We start from the raw sequence: 26,536 nt of genomic DNA, 5'->3' as shown, positions 1-26,536 counted from the left end.
ACAGGTCTCGCGGCGGTACCAAGTGGCTGGAATGGGGTGTGTGAGGAGGGAACAAACTTCAACTCCTCAAACTGCAACCGGAAGCTCATAGGCGCGAGGTTTTTCTACAAAGGGTATGAAGCTACAATTGGACCAATCGAAGTGAAAACAGAATCGAAATCACCACGAGATAATGATGGCCACGGAACCCACACCTCATCCACTGCAACCGGTACAGCAGTTTCAGGAGCTAGCCTCTTTAGTTATGCTTCGGGTACAGAGCGAGGGATGGCGCCACAAGCAAGATTGGCCACGTACAAGGCATGCTGGCTTGGTGGGTGTTTCAGCTCTAATATCACAGTTGCAATGGAGAATGTCGTGGAAGACGGTGTCGATGTTTTATCTTTGTCTATTGGGGGATCACAGTCTGATTATTACAGAGACATTGTTGCTATTGGAGCCTTCTCTGCTGCGGCGTAAGGGATCCGTGTGTCGTGTTCAGCTGGTAATTGAGGACCAGAAGTAGGGAGCATGTCCAACGTTGCACCTTGGATAACTACAGTGGGTGCTGGAACATTAGACAGGGATTTCCCGACTTTTGTTAACCTCGGAAGTGCAAAGAAATATAGAGGTATATCACTGTATAGGGGAACACCCTTATCTAGTGGATTGCTTCCACTTGCATATGCTGGCAAAGCAAGTGTCTCCTCCAGTGGCAAACAGCAACGGCGAAGAACTTCAATAACCGCCGTCAAACGACTAGCCGGTCATGAAGCCTCGACTGTAAGCTCTCCGTCCGTGGCAAACAGCAATGGCGAAGAACTTCAATAACCGCCTTCAAACGACTAGCCGGTCATGAAGCCTCGACTGCAGCTCTTCATCCGTCTTCATCTTCATCCAAATTTATACAAAAATAAAAATAAAAAATATATATGGTGGAACACTGCACCATGATTAAAGAAAAAAATAAAATAAAATAAAATAATAAAATAAATAATGATGAGGGAACATGGTGCGTCTGGCACCATATGAAAAAAATGATAGTGGGTGCATGATTAAAAAAATAAAAAATGATGATGGTGCATCTAGCACCATGTGACAAAAGAAAAAGAAAAAAAAACGGTGGGTGCATCCAGCACCGAAAAAAAAAAAAAAAGGAAATGGTGGTGCATCTGGCACCATGAGAAACATATGAAAATATATAGATATATATATATATATATAATGCATTTAGTAAAGCCCATCTTTTATTTATTTCTCTAAAAAAATTTTACATAAATTCGCATTCCACATGCCATAAAAAAATTTTGAAAAAAAAGAGACAAATCAAATTTACAGGAGGGGATCTTCAAGGTTGATCAGATGGCGCCTCAGTACTTGGCGGAGCCCCAGATCGAAGAGGCACCAGAGGGTGATTATTCAAAGCCTCAATACTAGGCAGAACCCAGAAGGAGGAGGCACCGAAGGTTGATCATTTAGAGCTTCATTACGCAGTACAGCCCCAGAAGACGAAGGCAAATGCTGTTGGAACAAACCCATAAACCTCTTATGATCAAGTAAAATCTGACCATCAGATTCCTGCATCTTGTCAATCTTCCTCTTCATGTTTGTAGCATAGTTATGTGCGAGCATGTGCAACTGTTTATTCTCATGCTTGAGCCCTCTAATCTCCTGTTTGAGACTCATCACTTCAGCCGCCAAAGATTCAACTTGACGGGTTCGAGCAAATAGGCGTTGGGCCATATTAGACACAGAACATGCATACTGCACACTAAGAGCCAGAGAATCCTTAACAGCCAACTCATCAGACCGTTTGGAAAGTAGTATGTTATCTCTAGGAGTGACAAGGTTCCGGGCCACCACCGCAGCGGTAATATCATTCTTCATCATCGAATCCCCAACGGTAAGAGGATCAGTAGGGGATATGAAAGATGGACGCCATATGTTGTCTGGAAAAGGCATGGCTGCCTCTTCACCAAGGTTCAAGTCAAAACGACGGTCGGAGGGGCCAGACATTTTCAAATGTGTTGAAGAGAAAAGAGGTCGGACAAATCAAGATCTTAGAAATGCAAGAGGGGCCAGACATTTTCAGATATGTTAAAGAAAGAATAGGTCGGACAAGTCAAGATCGTAGAAATACAAGAAGGGAGTTTCTACAAGCAGAAATTCAAGTGTGCTTGAATGTACTGCGTGCCTCTAGAGATTGAAGAGGCGAACTCAGAATTCGAAGAGGCGAACTCAGAATTCGAAGAGGCGAACTCAGAATTCAAAGAGGCCAATTCAAAAATGGAAGAGGCAAGCTCAGAAATCGGAGAGGCATCTTGCTTTTCCAGACGCGTCAGCACCCGTCACATGCAAACTCAGCTTTGCGAAAATCACGGGTAATTTGTCGAAGCGCCGATCCCAGATATCGAAGAGGCGCCAGTCTTTTTCAGCCTCGTCAACACATGTCACATGCACACTCAGCTTGGCAGAAATTATGGACAATTTGTCGAAGATTTCTGATAAAGAAGAAAGCACGTGAAGTCATACTGATCAATCACTCAATGGTTGCCGACACGAGTGAAAGAATAGTACCTCTACAGGTATTAAAGAACTTCCTATAATTGTCCACCTTCACCCTCCATAGCAAGGCAGATATACAGAACCTTTCTTCATCTCCGAGAATGCCTTCCCAACGAAGCCTCTCGAGTCACTCAGTGTTCCTTATTCCTTGGGGTACCTCTGCAAACAAATGACACCAAAGAAAAAGTATCTCATATCACCAGGGTAGAAAGCAAGAGTATCTCATATCATGCGTTTTCCCTGTCCTTTCATTTGTCCTTGTTCTTACCTGCAAAGACAATGATAAAGAAAGTAATATGCCGGAACCTCCACTCAAAACTCGGGTAAGGAACCGACTGCTTGGAACCCTTCCTTGATTGCCTACCTAGCACTACTCTCGAGTACTCGTCTTCCACTGCTGTTGTACTCCCAAAGAAGCTGCCACATCTGCCTGCATAACAAATAAGGCAAGTGAAAATGATACCTTGCAGCATGTGGAGACAACGTGCAAAAGAAACAAGCAGAGAAGAATGCAGCCTGCACAATCAACTCAGCAGAAAGAGTCTGAGCTGAGGAACTCGAGAAGATGCCACATTATGCTAGAAGAATAGATAAGGCGAGGGAAAATGATACATTGAAGCATGTGGAGACAAGCACAACAAAGCACGTGCCGATTCATCCGCTACTTCTTCGAAAGCAAGAGTGTCTCATATCATTAGGGTTGCAATCACTCTGGGTGGAGGACTCGTTTTGACCCTCAAATTCTTGGGTCGACTCGCTAGGCGTTGTGGGCTACACGTGCCAAGTCACCACCCTTGAATCAAATCCTTAAAGATCAAGTCACCAACTGGAATAATAGCCCATCAATCTTGAAGATCATACCGTTGACCAAACTGCTCAGGTATGAATTAGAAATATTGAACAAAGCAACAAGTCGTCACCTTCACCTCGTGCCTGCTTGCCATGTGTTCGAGTCAACCTTCAAGAATCAAGCCTCAACGGCCCTTGAAGAAGCTTCCAGCCAAATTCAAGATCAAGCCTCGACGACCCTTGAGGAAATCACAAGTTCGATTCAAGATCAAGCGTCCACCACCCTTGAATCAAACCCAGTTCAAGAATAAGCTATGGAAAGTCAACAACTGGAGGAATCCAGAAAATCCTCCAACCCAGTTCAAGATCAAAGCTGTGGAAAGTCAACAAGTGCAACAAAATACGTGCCGATTCATCCACTACCAAAGCCAAGGATCATCTACCACATGAAGCTCCTTGTGGTCCAACTTCAACCTTCAAGATCAAGCCTCGACGGCCCTTAAAGAAATCTCAAGCCCAATTCAAGATCAAGCATCAACGGCCCTTAAAGAAATCTCTAGCCCAATTCAAGATCAAGCCTCGATGTCCCTTGGATCGACATCTACAGTAAGGGACTTCAAAAAACGCATCTCCTACACGTGACAAGCACATGTATACGACGTGCCTTGAAGTGGGGGCATTTGTAGACATCGAAATTTTGGTAAATAAATGTTGACCGATAAATCAAAGTTTCAACACTCATGTATTACATAAATTTTACACGTAGCGTGTGTCTAAACAAAAAATCAAAATAAGTTGGAAAAGTCATCAAACAGGACACGTGTCAACACCTGGCAGAAATGACTTATTTCATCTGGGATATTATAATCAAAATTAAGCCTTAGAAAATTCTATAAATAGAAGCTAATTTCATTCATTTAAAAGGACAAATTCATATTACACCTTGAAGCTCTGAAGCTCTGAAACTCCGAAGCTCTCAAGCATCCAAATCCCGAAGAATCAAGAAAGCCTTCTTCCTTCTTCGTTCTTCGTTCATCGTTCTTCCAAGATCAAGCCCCGACGGCCCTTGGATCAACAATCATCCACCTTCAAGATCAAGCCCCAACGGCCCTTTGAAGAACTTCCACCAATTCAAGATCAAGCCCCAAAGGCCCTTGAAGAACCTCCACCAATTCAAGATCAAGCCCCGACGGCCCTTGAAAAAAGTGTTCATCGTTCATCATCCGTTCGTCCCGAAGAATCAAGAAAGCCTTCTTCATTCTTCGTTCTTCGTTCATCGTTCTTCCAAGATCAAGCCCCGACGGCCCTTGGATCAACAATCATCCACCTTCAAGATCAAGCCCCGACGGCCCTTTGAAGAACTTCCACCAATTCAAGATCAAGCCCCAAAGGCCCTTGAAGAACTTCCACCAATTTAAGATCAAACCCCAAAAGCCCTTGAAGATCCTTTCATCACTGTTCTTCAAAGATCAAGCCCAAAAGCCCCTTGAAGATCTGTTCATCACCGTTATTCAGGATCAAGCCTCAACGGCCCTTGAAAAAACGCTCATCCTCAAGATCAAGCCCCAACGGCTCCTTGAAGATCCGCTCAAATCCACCTTCAAGATCAACCCCACGGCCCTTGAAGAACGTTCATCCTTAGATCAAGCCCAACGGCCCTTTGGATCAATCGCACATCCACAAATCAACACCTTACGGAGATCGAATCAGATGATCAAATTTAAGAGAGATTGTAACCCAAAATCATCAAATACAAATATTATTTTGTGCACGTTGTTCTTGTCTCTTTCGTTTCAGGAAATTTTCGTGTTCACAGAAAGCACATTAGCTTTTCTGATCTTACATTTATGCTTTTGTTGTTAATTTTGTATTGAATAAATTAAAGGAATGTCAAATAAATTGTTCGAAGAAATGTTAAAGAACCAATAGGAATGTGAAAATCATTATTCTAACTCTGTAAGAATATAAATATTATTGTCAGTGATTCATATGATAATGAGAAGAGAGCTTCAAATTTTGAACCTTTTAGTGTTCAGTTTATAAAATAGTCGGTGTTCAATTTAAAAAACAGCAATAGTGTTGGTGTTCGATTTTAAGAAATAGTCAGTGTTTAGTTTACAAAATAGTTAGTTTTTTATTTAAGAAATAGTCAGTGTTTAGTTTATGAAATAGTGATAGTACTAGTTTACAAAATAGTGATAATACTAGTGTTTGGTTTAAGAAATAACCAGTGCTTAGTTTACGAAATAGTGATAGTACTATTACTTGGTTTAATAAATAGTCTATTTAGTTTACGAAATAGTGATAGTACTAGTGTTAAGTTTAAGAAATAATTAGTGTTTAGTTTACAAGGTGTTCGGTTTAAGAAATAGTCAGCGTTTAGGTTACGAAATAGTAATAATACTAGTGTTCAGTTTAAGAAATAGTTAGTGTTCAGTTTACGAAATAGTCAGTGTTCAGTTTAAGAAGTAGTAATAGTATTAGTGTTTCGTTTAAGAAATAATCAGTGTTTAATTTAAGAAATATTATTCAGTTTAAGAAGTAGTCAATATTCAGTTTAAGAAATAGTGTTCGGTTTAAGAAGTAGTCAATGTTCAGTTTAAGAAATAGTGTTCAAATTTAAGAAGTAGTCAATGTTCTGTTTAAGAAATAGTGATAGTATTAGTGTTCATAAAACTGAATAATAATTTTTTTTCTTTATTTTTGATCTTGTAATATTATTACTTAGTTTGTTTTAAAGAAAAATTGAAAGAATAGTCAAATAAACAAGTAATAAAATAAAAATAAAAATAAAAAATAAATTATTTATGGAGTGGGGTGAAAGGAGAGAGAAGAGTGGGGAAAGGTGAAAAAAAAAGTTAAAGTGGATGGGTGAGGTGAAAGAAGAGAGAAATTTTGAAGGGAATATGTGAAAGAGAGAGAGAGAGAGAAAGAGGTTGAACGGTTGAGTGAGAGAGAGTGTGTGCATGTGTGTGATGTGATGCGTGGTTCCATGCGTCACTATTTGTTGATTTTTTTTTCATGTTACTATGTAAAACTTTTATCATTTTCATTAAAATTTGAATCCTATTTATTAAAGTTTAAGCCATTTTTATTAAATAAAGTTAGTATATGGTTTTTGGTTAATTAAAAATTTTGAGAAACCCTTTTTATTAAAGCTCCCTAATATATATCTTTTTCTTTTTCTTACCTACATGGAGAGTTTCACTTTTGAGAGATTCTTTTTAGCATTTCTCATAAATTAATGAGTAGAGAAATTTCTCAGTGTGCCCGAAACATAGGACGGGACACCACATATCATAATATAATTGGAGGGACATTTAAAAATAAAAAAAATAAATAAAAACTTTTCTCCAATTTTATAATAACATACGGTGTTCCATCTAGTGCTTTGAGCACATTGAAAAATTTCTCTAATGAGTAATGGGTTGGTTTAGTATTGATGTGTTTTGAAAAAAAACTGATTATGTTGTGCTGTGAGAATAAGCTCATTTTTTGCTGCTTCACGTTTTCAGCTTTTTTCACCCAAAACTGTGAAAATAAGCTGTTTTTAAGTGTTTACCAATCACCTTTTGAGCTCCGCTTTTTTTTATACCCACTTTTTATAAAAACACCTCAGTACCAAACCAATTCTAAGTAGACTAATTTTATAGACCAAATTTGTAAACTATGTTATGTGCATCAATAAGAAATAAGCACGTTAATCAATATTTAAATAGTAATTCAATTATCAATAACTACGTCACATGGGTTTCAGAATTTGGTCTAAATGGTATCTCTTTATCCCAAATTATATTTATTTCTTCTCCTGCCGCATTATATAATTTAATAATTTGATCATGATCTGTGCATATGCATGTGTGTGACTTTCCTGAGACCAGTAAAGAAAACCATTGGGATACTATAAATCATATTTAGGGCTTATTTTGAAGTGTTTTTTAAATTACGGGGAGCGTTTTTGATAAAATTGATATTGGGTTTCAAAAGCACTTCAGAAGAAGCACCGGTTATGTACTTCCTGTATGAAACACTTCAAGTGTTTTTTCAGGATCTACTTGAAATTTTATTAAAGATTAGCTTCAAAAACATTTTCACTAAAAGCGATTTCAATCATTTTCAATGTATTTCGAAAATAAGTTTATAAGAAGGTACCAAACTTTCAAACCTAACTTAATGGAAAAGCTCCACCCAAATAACAATTTATAGATTAGGGGCATTGATACCGAACTACTTTTCAAACAAAATTTTACACTACCTAACTTAATGGAGAAGCCCCTGCTGCACATAGAAGTCTATAAAATATAATTAAGGGCATTTATTTTCGATAACATAAATTAAGGTCATCCGTAATATAAAGCATATTTTATAAACTAAGGTCCCAAACTCTCATACCTAATTATATCTTCCTCTTAACTTAATGGAGAAGCCGCTGCTCCACACAGCCGGTGACGGTGACGTTGAGTTGAGCTATAAGCCACTTCTTTATGAAGGCACCAATGAAGACTATGCACCGGTGAGGAGCTTTGATGCACTACGGCGTATGTTTTGGATAGAGACAGTGAAGCTGTGGCAAATAGCCGGTTCTACTGTGATCACTATGGTGTGTATGTATGGAAATACCGCAGTTGTTGTGCTCTTTGCTGGTCATCTCGGAACTATTGAGCTCTCTGCCATCTCCATTTCGCTGACCGTCATCTCCATATTCTCTTTTGGAGTCATGGTAACTAACATTCCTTTCCTTCCTTAACATTCTTTTCCTTTCTTCACACTCTTTTCCTTTCTTCACATTCTTTTCCTTAACTCCTCTCATTGGGCACACGCATATATTCCCGCATTAAAAATTTGATTTGTTTAGCTATACTATTTGCCACTGTATAAGGCAGTAGCATTGCTCTCTCTGCTTAATTTAATTTATTTTTTCAAGAATATGTGTTTAACTGAGATCAAGTGACAACAAGCATCGGTGGTGGGGAAGGATAAGCATCTTGACAAAGGGTTTTGGTGACTTTTCGGGTCAACTAAATGTTCAGGGGTTAGGCATTTTTAGTGAGCACAAGGGTCAAATTATAAGCACATTGTACATTATTAATACAATTTTTATGAAATATAATCTAACTTGATGAAAAAAACATGTGAAGTCCATAGTGGTCAGGTGACCTCTGTGAGCCTATGATGGCACCGTCTATAGTCACTTTTCATATTATCAATTAATTTTATCATAGTGGAACTTCAACTTCATTCGTATCTAACATATTATATTGTCAAATTGTCCATCAAAATTATTGTACTAATCAGGTAGGTTTTGTTGAAACATATTGTACATATTGCTTGGAATAGAGAGTGCTCTAGAGTCCATGTGTTGTCAAATATTCTGATACATTTAAAATGTTATACTAGGATATGATATATATGTTATGTTGTGAGATGATCAATGTCCTGATTACGATGAATTGTAGCTTGGGATGGGGAGTGCTCTGGAGACCCTGTGTGGACAAGCATTTGGTGCTGGACAAGTTCATATGCTTGGGATCTACATGCAGCGCTCATGTATAATCCTATTTGTAACCAACATCTTCCTCTTGCCGACCTACATCTTTGCCACGCCGATTCTAAAGTGGTTGGGCCAAGAAGACGACATAGCTAATCTAGCCGGAAAATTCTCACTCCAAATAATCCCCCATCTGTTCTCACTTGCTGTAATTTTCCCAACTCAAAAGTTCCTCCAGTCTCAGAGGAAGGTGAAGGTGCTGGCATGGATTGCTGTTTTGGCTTTGATCGTAGAGATAGGAATGCTAGGGCTCTTCATCTATGTGTTCGATTGGGGCACAACGGGGGCAGCTGTGGCATTTAACGTCACGAGATGGGGGATGGCAATTACTCAAGTTGTGTATATTATGGGTTGGTGTAGGGAAGGTTGGACTGGATTTTCATGGCTGGCATTCAAGGAGATTTGGGCATTTGTAAGACTTTCCCTTGCCTCTGCTGTGATGCTCTGCCTGGAAATTTGGTACATGATGAGTATTATCATTCTCACAGGACATCTTTCTAATGCAGTTATAGCCGTTGGCTCTCTTTCCATCTGGTAATTTGGATCTTAAAACTCAACCTTTTTATGGAGAAGAATTTTTGTAGACCAAGTACTTTACTGTGACTATATTCCAGTTTAATAACGGGTTGTCATGTTGGAGAAATAAAACATAAGACAATTTCTTGCGCTATTAGTTTAGAGAATACTGACATAGTGACGTATTTACTGATTAAGTTTTTCGCCTTTTTATGGTACACAATAATTTAGCTTGTGATTATTTCTAACAGTATTCTCTCCTTTGTTTTTTTATTTTCCTCTTTTGGATTTTCTTAGCATGAACATCAATGGATGGGAAGGAATCTTGTTCGTTGGAATAAACGCCGCAATAAGGTGAAACATTGGACTAATAGTTCTCTGAATATTACCACGCGCTTCTTTGAAACATTTTTTGGTGATCCTTCTTTGAAATTATTTTTGGTGATAATAATAATTTGTTTTTTTTTATTTCGCAGTGTTCGTGTCTCTAATGAGCTTGGGTTAGGGCATCCCAGAGCAGCCAAATACTCTGTTTATGTGACAATATTTCAATCTCTTATACTTGGGATTTTTTTCATGGTTCTTATTTTAATAACTAGAGACTATTTCGCCATACTTTATACAAGTGACAAGGAGCTGCAACAAGCGGTCGCTAAACTAGCATACCTTCTTGGTATAACTATGTTGCTTAATAGTGTCCAACCAGTAATATCAGGTATTAATTTGAAAAGTCACTATGTTTATGCATATTCAAAAGCGTTGCGTGCATATTATGATGCCATGCTTTCTTTTTTGTGAAGGTGTTGCAATTGGAGGTGGATGGCAGTCAATGGTAGCTTATATAAACTTGGGTTGTTACTACATTTTTGGACTTCCTCTTGGATACCTTCTATGCCATGTTGCAAATTTGGGAGTCATGGTAAATTTATATACATTTTTTCTTTCAATGATGCCCAAGTTAATTTGGCAACTCTCACATGACTGTAAATAGTATAATTTCCAAGTATTTGATGAGTTATTTGACTGATATTGTAGGGCCTTTGGGGAGGCATGATATGTGGAACCGCTCTCCAAACCATACTTCTGCTAATTATACTTTACAAAACCAACTGGAACACAGAGGTAATTAGTCAATAGCTCATTGCGAATCTCTCCAACTTTCGTTTCCGCATTTCATTGTTTATTCATATTGAAATCAAATTGCAGGTGGAGCAAGCAACAAATCGCGTCCGGAAGTGGGGTGGGCAAAACATGAAAACTGAGAATGTAGCTGAAATTATATAAATAAAAATTTCAGTTTAGTTGGGTTATGTAAATGTCCACTTTTTCCCGCAAGTAAATGATGAATTATGCGAAATTAACTCATCATTGTTCATTTAAAGGGTGCCGAAACACCCACAAACTTTAATTGCGACGGTGAAAGAGAGCATCACATCCCCTCATTCAGAGCATCGCCTCATTCAATGTTGTAACTTTTATATCAATTACTTTTTGTATGACCATAATTTTCTGGACCCAAGACAATCAGCACTTCAGGTGGCAAGAAAGACCAAAATGGCCATAGCACGTGATGTTTAGGCAAACAAGTTGAGAGGCTGATGTGGATTGGAACATGTTACATTTATAGGCATCTTAGTCATGTCGGACTAGAATTAGTCAAACAAAGTCAGAATATCAAGCGAAGCCAAACAACCTGGGCTTAAGCTCATTAAAGATATTACTTGTCTTTCAAATAAAGAAACCCAAATTAAAGTCATAGGATATCTTAGGGGATTAGGCAACATAATCAAGATTCTAGTAAGATTGGGTATGTCCCAATTTGATGAAAATTACTCTCCTAAAAGGACTCAAGATCCCTATAAATACACAAGCCTGGGTATTTATATTCTCTACAAGACTACCATAGATATCCACCTACATTCACATATTTCCCTCTACAAAACCACAATACACTTGTTCTCTTTATCCCTAACAAAGGTCCTCATGCTGTTGTCTAGGCATAGACACATTCATGAAGAACTCATCTCCTCACACCCAATCATAGGTCATTCGTCCAGAATGATTCACGCAATTCTTTCATAGAACTACACCCATTGTTTGATTCTCCTTCTCGAAGATATGAAGGGCAGTCCTTTCCGGATTCAACCACACCCCCAATCAATCCCATCTCAGCCGGTGATCATGGACAATTCCGACTTGATTCTTGCCTCCATCCATGGATGTCCGTGAATTTGGTTCCAACATTTTGAATGCAAATACCCTTACTGCTTTGTAAAAAGATAATGTCATGAATCAATTTGCTCATTTAATTTTACCACGATCAAGTTTAATCCAGAAAGATAACATCACATGCTATTTGGAGAGGCCTCCTTACAATCAGATAAACATTTGGATACTTCATCAATTTAAAAAATAAAATCCTCCCCAAAAGAAAATTGAACTTATTGGGACACTCCAAAATTATGATTACGTATGCCTCCCTAATGTGAAAAAATAAGTAAATGGTATTATTCTAGCAGAAATCATGATTAAATTGAATCTTTTATTAATCATTTTAGGTCTAAATATGAGTAATGTTAGACTTACTATATAATTGCATCACATTTTAATATCACGTGCATTATGTAATGTAATGTATTCAATTAATATTTAATGAAATAAAAATTTTAATTGGCATGAAATTTTATATTACTTATCATATCGTGTGGGGTTCATTACAAATAGACCCATACAACTCATATTTTATATATAAAAACCTACTTATATATTGTCACATCCCGGCTCGAACCCCAACCACATCCCGGGCTCGACTCCGTCGTAGCACGATATTGTCTGTTTTGGGTCTCGGCCACGTCCTCACAGTTTTGTTTCTGGGAACTCACACAAGAATTTCCCAATGGGTCACCAATCCTGGGAATGCTCTCGCACGAACTCGCTTAACTTCGGAGTTCCAATGGAATCCGAAGCCAGTGAGCTCCCAAAATTTCCCAATGGGTCACCCATCCTGGGAATGCTCTCGCACGAACTCACTTAACTTCGGAGTTCCAATGGAATCCGAAGCCAGTGAGCTCCCAAAATTTCCCAATGGGTCACCCATCCTGGGAATGCTCTCGCACGAACTCACTTAACTTCGGAGTTCCAATGGAATCCGAAGCCAGTGAGCTCCCAAAATACCTCGTACTAGGTAGAGATGAGAATATACATATAAGACTTAGAGGATGGGAATATACATATAAGGCTTAGATGATCCACTCCCCTAAACGATGTGGGATGTTACAATATAATCCAACAAAAACCAAAAATTCAAATGAACATATGTCACATCCCTACTATTACAATTTATATACAACATACATCCCTTCTAAACTGTTTCTCACCAGTACTTGAATTTTGGCTGCAATCAAAGCATTAAAAAACAAACTAATATTGGCAACGTTTTTTTAGTATTTGTTTTCTAATTTTTCAACAATCTAATGCATTTTCACACATAATAACTATATCATTTAGTATTGTTCAATAGGAATCGTTTTACATATAAATTCATTTACCTACTCCTTGTTATATATGTAAGTACGTAAACTAATTTACGTACCTACTCCTTATTATATATGTAAGTGTGAAAATTGTTTTTACAATATTCTAAGTAAGTAAAATAAAATATAAACTAATTTACTTATATTTGAAATTCTTACTTAGATATATTTCCATACAAAATTATTACAATATTTCATGGAAAATATCAAATGAAATACTTAGTATTTTTTTTTAATTTACCTATAATTATCAAAGAAAATAACACATAATTTTTTTCACAATAGATAAATAGATGTGGAAAACCAAGAGTAGCATGGGGTAGCTTGGTAAATAGTCTTAATACTAGCTTAAATTGTATGCCCTGCCCATATAGCATCAATACACCTTATACATTTATTTTTTTTTAATTTCCTAGAATCATCAATTCCCCGTTTCAGTTTCAATAGTTTGAAAAAATATTTCATGACATTAATTTACATAATATCCACATAATTAATGTAAATAACAAATAAGTAATTTGGGGTAATCTAGGCATCTACATATTGTGTAAAGTCAAATTTATCTAAGAAATTTACTTAGGTGGAGCCTAATCACTGAGTTTTAGTTAGAAAATTAAATTATGTGGGGTTTTAAGTAAATAAAATTGAATTTCAAGGGTTAAAGTCATATTTTCATTTTTATGTATTACCAAAAAAAGTGTAATATATAAATGTAGCGTGACTAACATATTTGCGTTAATTATTCTTTTCTTTAAAATATTAGATCAGGTAATGACTTTGTCATGGCAATCACTATTTCGGGAGATTTGAGTTAATTATTGGAGAGGATTTATATGTAATAAGTATTTATTAAGTTGTACGTGGTGTTTCTCTATTCGTTCAGGGCACTACGTCGATGGTGACTGGGGGTCCGGCGGCTGCTTACGGAGGTCACTATGTGGCTCATGGTCATTATCAGCACATGGGGTGCGGCACCATGGAAAGCACCACGGCAGGAGGTGGCAAGTTCAAGAAGTGGAAGTGATCATCCAGCTCTCGTATTTTCACAACAAAAAAGTATATTTACTGAGCTTTTAAGAATTTGAATAAAACAGGAAATTATGAATAAATTCCATGTCACTGAATTTTTTTAATGTAACTCATTAGAACATCTTCAATGGAGGCTTTATTCTCCATGAGGCTACCACATTTCTAGCCTTAGTGAGAAATTTGATCCCCAATGAGCTGGAAAATGGGGTTAGATCCACCACTGGGGCTAACAACTTCCTTTCTTGGGTAGCATAAAATCGGGCTACATCTAGCCCCAAAAAACAGTGGGTCCCACAAAAAAGTAGCAATCCATGTGAGCAAAATTTTAACACTCTCCCTCCACTTGCGAATACATTTATACTCTCCTTTTATCATTTTTTTTAATTCTTTTTTCTTACTTATTTTTCTTGCAATTTGGCTAATTAATGATTGTTTTAAATTCCATAAGAATTAAAATTTCAAATTGATTTAACGTTCATGGGTATTGATGGGTGAAATTTTCAAATAATTTTTTTCAAAATTGTATGATACTAATTTACCAATTGGTGCTAGGTAAATTCTTGTGTTATACATGAAAATCAAATTATTTCAAAGCGCGAAGTGAGGGTTTGTTTCTTTCAATGTATGAGATTGAGATAAGGGAATCTAATCCAACAAACGATTTATAAGTGATGAAATCTAACTTTGCCACAATTTGAACATTTTAGGTTGAAGGGTTCACAAAAAAAAAATTAAGATAGCACATTCAAAAATCAACTTAAGAAAAACTAACACAAAAAAAAAATCATCTCTTAATCAAATTACTACATAAATAAATACATATAGCCTCATATAGAGCCCGAAAGATATAGCCCCTCGTTAAGAGAGATTCTTTTATAAAACTCCAAAGATTACTCGGAACTCTAAAATGAGCTATATACACCACTTTTCCAGCCCCATATAAAACTTCTCATTGGGGATGCTCTTACTAAAGAGCTGCCTGAGTTTCATCATTTCTTAAATATATGAGTTCATTGGGTTGTGTTCTAATTGTTTGGGTTGAATTTGGTATCAACATGAAAAGAAAATCAGTATGTTAATCCAAATTCAAGCATCAATTCATTAGTCCTTTAAAAATCTCCAAGAAAAATAATATAAATACATTTTATTGTAATTTGTTGACAAGTGTTAATAATAGTGAGAAATGTTCACGTGGATTGGAGTCATTTGTCAACTCTCCTCACTTATGCATTGAAGTCATTTTTCCGACAAATTATAGGTTTGATGAGTAAATATATAAGAAAAAAGTAGAGTGATATATGTGTTTTGGATAACGATATTCTCTTTTTGCACGTTTTTTAATTTTCTTATTTCTTTTTTCTCTTGATTTTCTCTTTATTCAATATTTAACATAAGAAAGTAAGTAATTTGCTAGTGTACTTGAAATACGTTCACGTTAAGTTATTATTTCACTTAAATTATAATAAATATTTTATTAATAAATTTAAAAATTAACATATTAATACATAAAATAATACATCTTGTGATTTGCGTTTCAGTTCTAGTACCTATAAAAAATTAGTAAAAATCAAGTTCATTGTGGTTTTTGTAAGTGGGTGATTTGACAAAATTATTGCGTACCCTTCTACTTGAGCCAACTGAGCACGAAATTTGGGCCGTTGAAATTTGATTCAAAGATTAAATACATAAAGTCCAATTAAAAGTTATAATAATTTTAACCGTTTGATCAAATTTTTAATAGTCCGAATATTTTTTCAGTTGGCTAAAGTGAAAGGAACGAGGAGAGAATCACTTTCTTATGTAGAGAAGGACAAAATGATGACGGGTATGTATGGATAATGGACCGCGTGGCCCAAATAAAAGGGAACCGACGCGTGGAGAAGATATTTACCGCGTCCGATCACGAAGTGTTTAGGAAGGCGCTGAGAGACCGCGTCCCATGAATATAGCAAAAACGATAACTATATAAAATTGGAGGGGAAGCTACTCCATCTCCCCAGCATCTCAGATCTTTATTTCTTCCTCTTCATTTGGTTTTCTACTGAACAAAAAAATGGGCGGTGGGAAAGACAAGCAGCACGAAGACGAAGCAGCAGACAAGGGGCTTTTTAGTCAACTTGCACACGGACTCGGAGGAGGTTCTTACCCGCCTCAGCATGGGTACCCTTCCCAGCAGGGCGGTTACCCTCCCCAGCAGGGCGGCTACCCTCCTCAGCAGGGTGGCTATCCTCCCCAGCAGGGCGGCTACCCTCCACAAGGTTACCCGCCTCAGCAGGGTGGATATCCACCGCAAGGGTACCCGCCGCAGCAGGGATATCCTCCCCAAGGATACCCGCCTCAACAGGGGTACCCACCGGCTGGGTATCCTCAGCCTGGCCATCAGGGCTCATCTGGTAATTCTATTTTTTTTTTTCCCAATCTCGTATGAATTTTTATTTGAATTGGTGGATTAATCGGTGAAATATTGGTGGAATTTAATTACCACAGTTTTGGATCTGATGTGCTTTATATATTGCGAGACGTATAACACATGATTTTGTTACCCTAGTATGCATGTTTTATTAATTTGTAATTTAATATGTTATGATCTGCCAAAGAAAATCAAGTTTCAAATTACCCCAACCCGGGAGGCACGAGTAGAAACACAACACCTTATTTTTTGTTATCAAAGAATTTTTCTTCTTCATGGTGTTATTGCACGTAACCGAGCGCAATGACGTTTTAGGATTCATACCGCCGACCCCACTTAGTGGGAAAAGGCTTTGTTGTTGTTGTATGGTGTGATTGGACGAAGGACTTTAAATTTCGATGGAACTCAGGCTAAATTTGTTGAATGCGCTACAAAATATGCAATACATTGGAGAGACTTTGAAATGACAATTTGAAATGTTTCATTTGAAAGTGATTCGTTTAGTGTCTTTGAATTGCATTGGTAGCTTTGCAGTGCTTAACTAGTTCATTGGAAACGTTTTTATAGTGCATTTTTAACAATCGAGTCTTAAGTTCCTTGGAACTTTAACGTCGGAATGATCTTAGTGCATAAATGTCCACCTGGTCATATGAAGTGTTCGCAGTCTTATGTCTAGTCTCCTCTTATGATTACTTAGGCCTTGTGATTATCAGCTGATTAGGGTTGTAATTGTACTTGGATTTAAAGTTTTCTTAGCTTGTGGAGCTGTTCACCGTACTCTCAAAGTTTTGTAGTTTATTTCTCTACATGTGTTCATGTGTAAAGTTTGATTCTGAGTGCTTGTGCTATTTTATCTCTTCAGGACACCATGGCGTAGGGACGTTGCTGGCTGGTGGTGCAGCCGCTGCTGCAGCTGCTGCCGGTGTTCACCAACTCACTCAAGGTGGTCACCATGGCCAAGGTTCTCACGGTTCTTATGGTTCTCACGGTATGCTCCCTGGCGGTTATGGTGCTCACAATGTTGGTCACGGCTTTGCATCACATGGCGGGAAGCATGGCAAGTTCAAGCAGGGAAAATTCGGGAAGCATAAGAAAGGCAAGTTCGGCAAGCACGGTGGAGGCAAGTTCAAGAAATGGAAGTGATGCGTATCATACTGATCTTATAGATAAATAAACAAGCTGTATGTGGTTCGATGGAAGTCCGTTATGTGTTTAATTCTGCAGAATTTGAACCATCTGTTTTTTTCCTTATGACTTTGATTCTATGTATGTTGCCTGCTTGGCCATTTGACCCGCATTGTTATTATCTCTTCTTGTAGAAATGTGATTGTTTATGTCTGAGGTTTACACATTCGCCTTTGCCTTAGGAATTCTGGCTTTGTTTCTGTTATCCATTTTGGGTCCTTATTGTTTATAATGCATTTCAACGATCAGAACTTGTTTACACATTTTAGGTCCGCATTGGCGGATCATCCACGTAAAATTGATCATCCAAATTTTATAGGGGTGTGATATCTACTCTTTTTTACTTCTTTCACACCTTTTTAGTTTTCGGTCGTCGGATCGGATGAATTGAAGAAGATCAACGGACATAAATTAACAAGAGGTGTGAGAAGTAAAAATGGGTGTGTGGATAACACATCCCATTTTATATTTGTTTGATCATGTGGAACACTTATAGCGTAAAGCGCTTATGAGCGAAATGTTTTTTCAATCCAAGCAGACGGTCGCTAGGATTTTTTTTTTTTTTTTTCGAAAGCCCTATGATCAACAAAACAAACCCGAAGTCCAAGCCCATTGGGCCTATACAATAAAACGCAAAAGTATCTTTGTTTTGATCTTTATGTGCCCAAATTCCCCCCTAATAAAATAATCCTTGGATATTCATGCCAACCGTTCATTACTCAAGATCAAGGAAGAAAATATCGGTAATATCGGAAATATCGGTAGTCCGAAAACACGGAAATATCGATGGAAATATCGGGATAATATCGATATCGATAAAAATTACATGGAAACCACGGAAATTGTAAGAAAAACTTGGAAATTTTTATTGAAACTTTGCAGGATGTTTATTTAGTCAATTATCTATTAGTTTATCACAAAAAATTGGAAGGAAATGCATTGCATGATGGATTTAACTGATTTAAGTTGATTATATAGCGAGCTGGCAAACATTGTAAGTGTAGAAAATATGTAGTAATTAATGAAATAAGTTTAAACACACCATAATCATTTATATATAATGAATTAGTACAATATTTTACACTTTATACATTGTATGGTAAGATACATGAGTGACTTAGTATCACATAGAGTGAACGTGGTGAGTAGTTCAAAAGTAGATACTTGAAAAGAAATTAATCAAATTTTAGTATGATGTAATTATTTAGACTTGATTTAAAATAGAAATTTATCATATATAATATATGTAACTGAAAAAAAAATAATCAAATTTTAATATGATGTAATTATTTGGACTTGATTTAAAATAGAAATTTATCATATAGAATATATGTAACTGAAAAAAAAATAATCAAATTTTAATATGATGTAATTATTTGGACTTGATTTAAAATAGAAATTTATCCTATAGAATATATGTAACTGAAAAAAAATTAATCAAATTTTAATATGATGTAATTATTTGGACTTGATTTCTCTTTATACATATATTCTTCTTCCTATTTTCTAGTATTTCAGTTTAGTAAGTGATTTTAAATTTCGAAGACGAAATTCTTTTAAGAGGGGTAGATTGTTACACCCACCCCAATTTAAATTGTATTTTCACTAAGTTTGAGTTTATCTTGCTTTTAAAATTATTTTTAGATCTTAATAGGTGTGCCCAGGGGGCCCACCTTGCTTTTGTGTCCCCGTCTCTCTTTTCTCTCAGATCTCTCTTTTCCCTGACTCTCTCATCTCTACCATGCTCTCTCTCTCTGCACTCTCTCCTTCTCCCCGTGAACCAACCCACACGCCACACCCTCACTTCCACACCACTTCAACGGCGACACCTCCTCATCGCTCTCTGCACTCTCTGCACTCTCTCCTTCTCCCCGTGAACAACCCTCATTCTCCCTCTTCGCCCTCTCTGCACTCTCTGCACTCTCTGCATCTCTGCACTTTCTCCTTCTCCCCGTGAACAACCCACACCCTCACTTCCACACCACATCAACGGCGACACCACCTCATCGCCATCTCCGTCTCTACGTCTCTGTCTCTGCCTCGGTCTCTCCGTCTCCGTCTCTCTGTCTCCGTCTCTGCCTCGGTCTCTCCGTCTCCGTCTCTCCCTCGGTCTCTCCATCTCCATCTCTGCCTCGGTCTCTCCGTCTCCGTCTCTGCCTCGGTCTCTCCGTCTCCGTCTCTCCCTCGGTCTCTCCGTCTTCGTCTCTCCCTCGATCTGGTTTCTGGATCCTTCTTCTTCGATCTGGTTTCTGGATCCATCTTCTTCGATCTGGTTTCTGGATCCCTTTCTCACCTCCCGGCGGCGGCGACGACGACGAATATCGCGATAATATCGCTAATATCGGTAATATCGTGATATTAGCGATATTATCGCGATATTTTAAAGATATTTTATTTTTACTAAAAAAAATATCGCCGGGTAAAAAAACGATATTATCGGCGATATTTCGCCGATAATATCAATATTTAATTCCTTGCTCAAGATAAAGCAAATATCGACAAACATGATTAGCAAGTAGCACGCCACTCATCACTCGTGCCATTGTTTGTAAATTTCGTGTCTACGTCGTGACGGTGAGACTGTCGTATTGAAAAATTTCTCGACTAAAGATCATTGAATTAGAGAAACGTATGTATTAAAAAATGGAGTTTTAACGAAAAGCCTACGGTACTGTTCATTTTAACGAAAAACCACATTTTTACACTAAAAAATCAAACGTGGTACTATTCATTTTACCCTTTATTTTGTCATTCAAAATTTTCAAACTCTTTTCCTTAGTTTTCCTGTTAAAAAATTATAATGATTGTGATAAAGCATGGTATGTGTGTGTTTGAAGCAACCGAATGCGTGTCATTGGATGTCGTTAATAATAACTGTCATCAACGGAAATTAAAGTATAAATAAATCCAGGGCGCTGATCGGGCCCAAAGTTGGACCCATCACAACGTGATTGACGGCTGGATATGGGCCAGACCATGTGCTGACATGACAGTCCCTTCTAATCGCATGATGCTTGATTGGGTTGGTTGGTTGCTGGACAAAGTCAGGAAATTAATTTCTTTTCTTTTTTTTTTCTTAGAGAGCAAATCAAGGCTTTCTCATAAAAAGAATCTACTAAATTAAAGCACACCAAGGTCCAATTGTACTCTCTGATTTATGACCTCCCCACTACTTATGATAACCCAAGTCATTTATTTGATAATTGATACTATACAACTCATTATACTATGTGCGGGTGTAAGTCGGTGTTACAGTTACACTTTAAAAGTTTTTTAAGTTGTACAATCTCTTTTGGTTGTGTAGAAACACAAAGATTGAGTATGCAAATACAAACCGCCTTACTCCATATAAAATATTTGATAAAACTGTCTGACAAGAGCAATTTTCACACTGAGTGAGACGCTCATAAAATTAGATGAAATCATAATATAGGGGAATAGTTGACTCATCAAATAATTCTCTAGCCTCTTTTTTCCATCTAATTGGTTTATGTTTATTCTAGGATAACTAGATGGTTAGAAGTTCTTCATTTTTTTTTAATTCAATCGCTCTTTTGATTTAAAAAATAATTAAAAAAATCTTTATCATTATATTGCCTTCTTTTACACATTCATCTCTAGATTCTCTACCCCTACTGGGAAGGCATGGAGTTGGGATAGATATGTCTCAAAGATCAAGTATTTTGGGAAATGTTGTTGTCACGCTCGCCTAACTATCGAAAACTTGAGCCGACAAAACTATTCGACCAAGTAAGAGGGGGCTGAAAAAGTTGGGAAAATGAAGATTTGTGAGTAGTTGAGCCAGCTTGGCAACTCCTTTGATTTGCTTACACTAACGACAGTCGTGACATGTAAAAGAGTTGGTTACTTAAGTTAATTATATAATTTTGTTTTTGTTTAATGATAGGTTAGGTTAAGGTAAAGTAAAAACAGCCAATCCCTTTCACTGTTTTAATCAACAAAATTAGGTTTAAAAGGAAAAAAGGAGCATTGGATCTTGTTATACAAGGTATGGGCATGACAATAGTTTGTTTATAATTTTTTTTTTTTTCCAATAAACAGACCAACTGATGATAGCTTCGCCACAACAGTCCACCTTTCCAGAGACCGAGAAGATTCACAGAAGCATTTCAGCTCAAACTGTGCAAACGCAAGGGTGCAATTTTATGAACTAGTCATGCTGCTAATTCACTTCATGTTATGAAGCAAGTCGGTCTAAATTTGAACTGCCTGGAGGCAGGCTTTACCTTTCAGCTTTCACTAAAGAAAACATATAACCATAATGTTCCATAATTCATAGTACTGCAAAATGTTCTCTAGTCATACAATTTGTGTTGTTAGACCAAAAATTTAAATCATTGATCGGGTTTTATCGTTGGTTGAATATGACATAATGTATGGCACTAATTTAAAGTCCGAAAACATAAATATGACAAGGAAATAATATCTACTCCATTTAAATTTTCATAAAAAAAATAAATAAATAAAGAATTTGCATTCAACACATGCACCAAGATGATTTATGAACAACTCGTAGGATAATTATATAGACTAATTAAAACATAAAATAATACGTGTTAAGCTTGAAATACCGCTGAACTTCCCAAATACATGTTAGTTTTTCTTCTTTATGAAGGCATGGTTTGTGTTAACTTACGAACAAACATGGAAGGGAAAATGGTGGAGGATGGAGGAGGAGACTGAGAGAGACGCAGAGAAATCGTGTGGGTCCAAGGAAATCAAAATATGAGGATAGCAACGTACGGCAAAAAATTCAAACCTTCACGCAGAAGGAAAAAAACACAGCTCCGTGAATATATTTGACTTGGTATATAGTGATTTAAATTCCAAAGATATTTATGGAAGAATGGTAGGCACATACCATCCCTCATGTCTTCCCAATGGCCGGCACGCAACAGGGCTTCTCTCGTGCGTGCAATCAGTGGCGGAGCCTATATGAAGTTATTGATTGTCCATGACTCCTACAATTCTAAAATTTTCATGTATATTTGACAATGTATTTGTATTTTGATCCCTATAAATATTTATGTCGAATTAAGTCATAACTTCCTTCTTCTAATTTTGTCTTATTTTAAAATCTCTATGTTTCGTTTCTCTCTTTTTGTGTTCAACTGACTTTATTGTGCGAATCAAGTACTCGATGAAATTCCTCAGTTGACAAGCCTGACAGTCTTCAACATTACTCAAAGTTTCGTACAGTTGCCTTCGACAAGGCTCTACTGATCATAGTAGTTGTCGACATATGCTGGCGTAACCTTTGTCAAATGTTGGCAGGAATCTACTAGTGATCACCAGGTGCTCAACGAAATGGTTCATGAATTTATTTTTTTTTCGAAATTATGACCGCATTATTTGAAAATTTTAGCTATGCCAATGTGTGCAACCTTTGGCTCCATGTCTCGTTAGCGAGTTGAGTCGCCCGACAATTGATAACGTTATTGAAAACCACTAAATCTATTTTATATTTACATTTTGCCATTGAACTGAATAATAATGGATTGCCACAACAATCAAACGACAACAGTTAGATCAATGACTTTGCTTCATCAAAACGAGGAGTTAAAATACGGTAGGTCTTTTACTCACTTTTCTCATCATTTGTTTTTCTCTTTCTACACGCTCATGAATATTTCAATCAAACTCTTAATTCATTTCAATTTTAATGTCCGAACGAAAATGACCGTGCGAAAATCACTTTCCGTCTTGCAGCTTTTTTTTACCGAAATAGAGTCGTAAAGAATTAGTATTGTAATGTGCCACAACTGCAAGGCAACCAACCATATAGTACAGCTCCAGGAGGGCCCCAGCCATGTTCAGCTTAGTGTTGCTTTTCAGAAAACAACTGCATTCTGTGAAGGGGGGTTAAGAACAAAGTCTTTGAGCTTTGACCAACTTAATTAACCTAATACACCACTAAACAAAACCCTTAATCACAATTAAACAAATCATTACAGAATCCGGAAGAATAAACAGAACTTAACAGAAAACTACTAATTTTTATTACTTATTAGTAGAATCTTACATCCCAAGGGAAAGGGGTGGTGAAATTTCACTTACAAACCAGATAATAAATAACCCTAATCCAGAATTAAGCATTGATTCTCTCCTAATCAAACTTTGGATTTGGAACAAATTAAATTAATTAAACCCAAATTATTACAACACAAAAGAACACATCTTTCCTAGTAATTTATCAACTTCCCCGACCTAAAAGCTTTATCATCTTCCCCGACCTAAAAGCTAGCTCCCCAAAGAAGCTGCAGTAGCATCCTTCCAAATAAAACCTGGATATCTTTCTTATTGCTCCTAATCTAATCTCACATTCTTGAATCTCCTTAATTAAATAATTAAAAACCCCAAAATACCACCTTCATAAAACCCTAATCGGAAAACCCTAATTTCTACATAATCTTCTTTGTTTCTTCTTCCTTTTTTGCCCTTTGGATTTGAAACTAAATCAGTAGGTCCACTCCTGGGGGAGGCGCAGTTCATGATTTACCGGCCCCTCGGCCGCTGCCCTTAATCCAAGTCTTTGCTGAGTCAGCAGGGCGTTTCTTCGTGCCGCCAGTGCCTCTGCAGAATCCAATTGCAGAAATTGTTATTTTAAGGATCCAACATAAACAGAGTCATAGATCTGAAACACAAAGTTTCCGGAAGTAGGAAAGATTGAACTGTGAACTTAATTACCGTAGTCTGGCGCCAAACCGGCGCTGAAACGCGGCGGAGCGTGGCGGTTCATGTCCTCGAAGCTCAGGTTCAGAGCGTGAACAACCTTGGCCGGCAGTAGAACAGTTGGACAGCCTATTTGATAGCAAAATCAAACATAATATGTCAAAATAAAGACCCAAAGTAATTTTAATTAAAAAGAAAAAGACCAAAATGGTCGAAATCCAAAATTACAAATTAGTACCTGCTTTCTTGCGCGGTTCAGGAGGGGCAGGGTTTGTATATCTGCGAGGCAAGAAAACGCCGGTGCCAGCGCATTCCCTCTTGATGTTGGAACCGTTGGGCAAAACGGGACGCACGGCGGCGTTATTGTGGTGCTGTGGCTGTTGATTTTGATGGTGGTGTTGGACTTGCAGCGGCGGCCATGCCGATTGGGGCAAATTAACACCATGCCCGCATCTCTCGTAACCTGCAGTGTTTCTTCCTCTAGTTTGGATCTGCTGGTGGTGTTGCTGAGGTTGCTGCTGCGGCTGAGCTGACCAGGGAAGATGATTTACTTGGTTCGCCTGCCTCACATGGTGAAACTGCAAAATACCGAAAACACCCTTGTCAGATCACAACACAAGCACATCAAAAAGCTCTGTTTTGCCCGACATGAAATGGGTTTTACGACTTCTACCTGAGGGAAGCTCTGGTTGGGGCAGAGACCGGGAGCAGAGTGTTGGGGAGGACTGGGGATCCGAGATGGCCCCATAAGTCCGCGGCGGCCGTGGTTGCCGCTGAACTCAGTTGCTCCACCAAAGCTGTTAGTCATCTTCAACCGCGCAACCTGCCCGGCTGCCGCGTATATCAGCTCCCAGGTGTCGTCCTGAGCTCCAAACGGCGTCGTCGGTGGCGACGGCACCTGGGAAGACGGGCCCGTCGGGCTTCCGTTGCTCGACCAGCTCCCGATTCCGCTCAGAATCGACTGGGGAGACCCGGACATGACCCACTGAGTCAATACAGTAAAACTCGGTCAGCGTTTCAAAATTCCCAAATCTTAAACAGGAAGAGTAACAGTATTAACAGAAAATAAATCTGATGTTGCAAGCTGAAATCTTTACCTCGGGTTTCTCTTTGGGGAAGGCGTCTGGGACGGATAGCTTCTGGGTCTGGTGAGCCGGCTGCAGCGAGGACTGGCCAAGGCGGCGAGTCAGGCCGGCGAGGAAGTCCTCCTCGTCGCTGCTGCTGCCGCCCTCGGTCTCGGAGGAGCCCACCACGGACTCGACGGGGGAACTCAGGGCCCAGTTGGAGTCGGACGAGTCGGACTCGTACGGGAACTCGGTGGGGAATCTGGCGCGGGGTTCGAGACAGTTTCCACGGAAGCTGTTGCCCTTGCTGTCGTCCATGTTGTTGTGGAGCACGACGTCGTCCGTGAGGAAGTGGGAGGGGAGATAGAACCCGGGATCGTCCTGGGACTGAGTCATTCGGACTGGAGCGTATAAATGGATGAGGCTAGAGAGAGAAAGGGATGGAGAGAGAGAGAGAGAGAGAGAGAGATGGATTGAGATGAGAGTGAGAGAGTGTTGCTGGTTGAGGAAGATTTAATAATGAGTGGCCAGTCGAGTTTGCTGGGGTTTGCAGGCTAGGAGGGACTGGGACCCCCAAAAACACAGGGGTAGAGAGAGAAACGAGAGAGAGAGAGAGAGAGAGAGTAAAGGGAAGGGAAGGGAAGGGAAGGAAAGGGAACGGGATTGGGAGTTGAGGACGATGTGGAAGACAAGATGCCTTTATTAAGGTTTCAGGGACTATTTGAGACAATTCAAAAAATAAAAAACAATTATATAAATTTGAAATTATGAAAATTGAGGGAGGGAAGGTTGGGGGAGGCTGGGATTGTGCAAACAACAGGACGACTGGGCCATTGGTTGGAGATATTTGTCCTTCTATGCACTCACGCACCATACGCAGTGATTTTTGCGCTTTCGTTTTTTTTTTTTGGTACTATTTTTTTCTTGAATCTGTTATATTTTTTGCAATTTAATTAAGGGATGTGTTATCCACACACCGCATTTTACTTCTCACACACCTTTGATATTTTCTATCCGTTGATCTTCTTCAATTCATCGGATCCGACGGCCGAAAATTAAAAAGATGTGTGAGAAGTAAAATGAGGTGTGTGAATATCACACCCCTTTAATTAATTGAGTGATTAGAAAAACCAGGAGGAAGAAAAAAGAGTGCATAAACTATTTTCACCTGAGTGATGTTATTGTGGAACCAGTTACAACACTAACACTTATATGTATTTAATAT

The 26,536-nt window shown here is 38.1% G+C and overlaps 4 protein-coding genes across 4 annotated transcripts; 2 read left to right on the top strand and 2 right to left on the bottom strand.

Moving 5' to 3' along the window:
* The first annotated feature begins 7,570 nt into the window (after positions 1-7,570).
* LOC103435645 (protein DETOXIFICATION 35-like) lies at positions 7,571-10,843 on the top strand. Its single transcript, XM_008374041.4, has 7 exons — positions 7,571-8,053; positions 8,790-9,415; positions 9,695-9,751; positions 9,874-10,112; positions 10,198-10,316; positions 10,433-10,519; positions 10,604-10,843. Exons 1-7 carry the CDS (start codon positions 7,751-7,753, stop codon positions 10,679-10,681), a joined length of 1,509 nt encoding a protein of 502 aa, XP_008372263.1. The 5' UTR covers positions 7,571-7,750; the 3' UTR covers positions 10,682-10,843.
* Positions 10,844-15,744: 4,901 nt separating this feature from the next.
* On the top strand, positions 15,745-17,720 carry LOC103435637 (glycine-rich protein A3-like). The gene is made up of 2 exons (XM_008374035.4): positions 15,745-16,352; positions 17,232-17,720. Exons 1-2 carry the CDS (start codon positions 16,013-16,015, stop codon positions 17,510-17,512), a joined length of 621 nt encoding a protein of 206 aa, XP_008372257.1. The 5' UTR covers positions 15,745-16,012; the 3' UTR covers positions 17,513-17,720.
* Positions 17,721-19,370: 1,650 nt separating this feature from the next.
* LOC139189709 (uncharacterized) lies at positions 19,371-23,386 on the bottom strand. Its single transcript, XM_070808855.1, has 2 exons — positions 23,354-23,386; positions 19,371-19,889 (listed from the first exon to the last, which is right to left on the bottom strand). Exons 1-2 carry the CDS (start codon positions 23,384-23,386, stop codon positions 19,371-19,373), a joined length of 552 nt encoding a protein of 183 aa, XP_070664956.1.
* Positions 23,387-23,551: 165 nt separating this feature from the next.
* Positions 23,552-26,054, bottom strand: LOC103435629 (uncharacterized). Its single transcript, XM_008374022.3, has 5 exons — positions 25,345-26,054; positions 24,921-25,232; positions 24,486-24,825; positions 24,263-24,376; positions 23,552-24,148 (listed from the first exon to the last, which is right to left on the bottom strand). Exons 1-5 carry the CDS (start codon positions 25,705-25,707, stop codon positions 24,033-24,035), a joined length of 1,245 nt encoding a protein of 414 aa, XP_008372244.1. The 5' UTR covers positions 25,708-26,054; the 3' UTR covers positions 23,552-24,032.
* Between the last annotated feature and the right edge of the window lie 482 nt (positions 26,055-26,536).

The sequence above is a fragment of the Malus domestica genome, chromosome 01 (assembly GCF_042453785.1).
Source record: "Malus domestica chromosome 01, GDT2T_hap1".
NCBI lineage: Eukaryota > Viridiplantae > Streptophyta > Magnoliopsida > Rosales > Rosaceae > Malus > Malus domestica.
This window is presented reverse-complemented; position numbering and strand designations above follow the sequence as displayed.

What these genes read in the sequence shown, in the direction of transcription:
- LOC103435645 (XM_008374041.4), top strand. Translation starts at nt 7,751, where the DNA reads ATGGAGAAGCCGCTGCTCCACACAGCCGGTGACGGTGACGTTGAGTTG. An exon ending in TATTCTCTTTTGGAGTCATG is followed by an intron (nt 8,054 to 8,789) that starts GTAACTAACATT and finishes GATGAATTGTAG; the next exon opens with CTTGGGATGGGGAGTGCTCT. An exon ending in TGTCCAACCAGTAATATCAG is followed by an intron (nt 10,113 to 10,197) that starts GTATTAATTTGA and finishes TTTTTTGTGAAG; the next exon opens with GTGTTGCAATTGGAGGTGGA.
- LOC103435637 (XM_008374035.4), top strand. Translation starts at nt 16,013, where the DNA reads ATGGGCGGTGGGAAAGACAAGCAGCACGAAGACGAAGCAGCAGACAAG. An exon ending in TGGCCATCAGGGCTCATCTG is followed by an intron (nt 16,353 to 17,231) that starts GTAATTCTATTT and finishes TTATCTCTTCAG; the next exon opens with GACACCATGGCGTAGGGACG.
- LOC103435629 (XM_008374022.3), bottom strand. Translation starts at nt 25,707, where the DNA reads ATGACTCAGTCCCAGGACGATCCCGGGTTCTATCTCCCCTCCCACTTC. An exon ending in CCAACCAGAGCTTCCCTCAG is followed by an intron (nt 24,826 to 24,920) that starts GTAGAAGTCGTA and finishes GGTATTTTGCAG; the next exon opens with TTTCACCATGTGAGGCAGGC. An exon ending in TGAACCGCGCAAGAAAGCAG is followed by an intron (nt 24,377 to 24,485) that starts GTACTAATTTGT and finishes GCTATCAAATAG; the next exon opens with GCTGTCCAACTGTTCTACTG.
- LOC139189709 (XM_070808855.1), bottom strand. Translation starts at nt 23,386, where the DNA reads ATGGCTGGGGCCCTCCTGGAGCTGTACTATATG. An exon ending in TCCTGGAGCTGTACTATATG is followed by an intron (nt 19,890 to 23,353) that starts GTTGGTTGCCTT and finishes TACCGATATTAG; the next exon opens with CGATATTATCGCGATATTCG.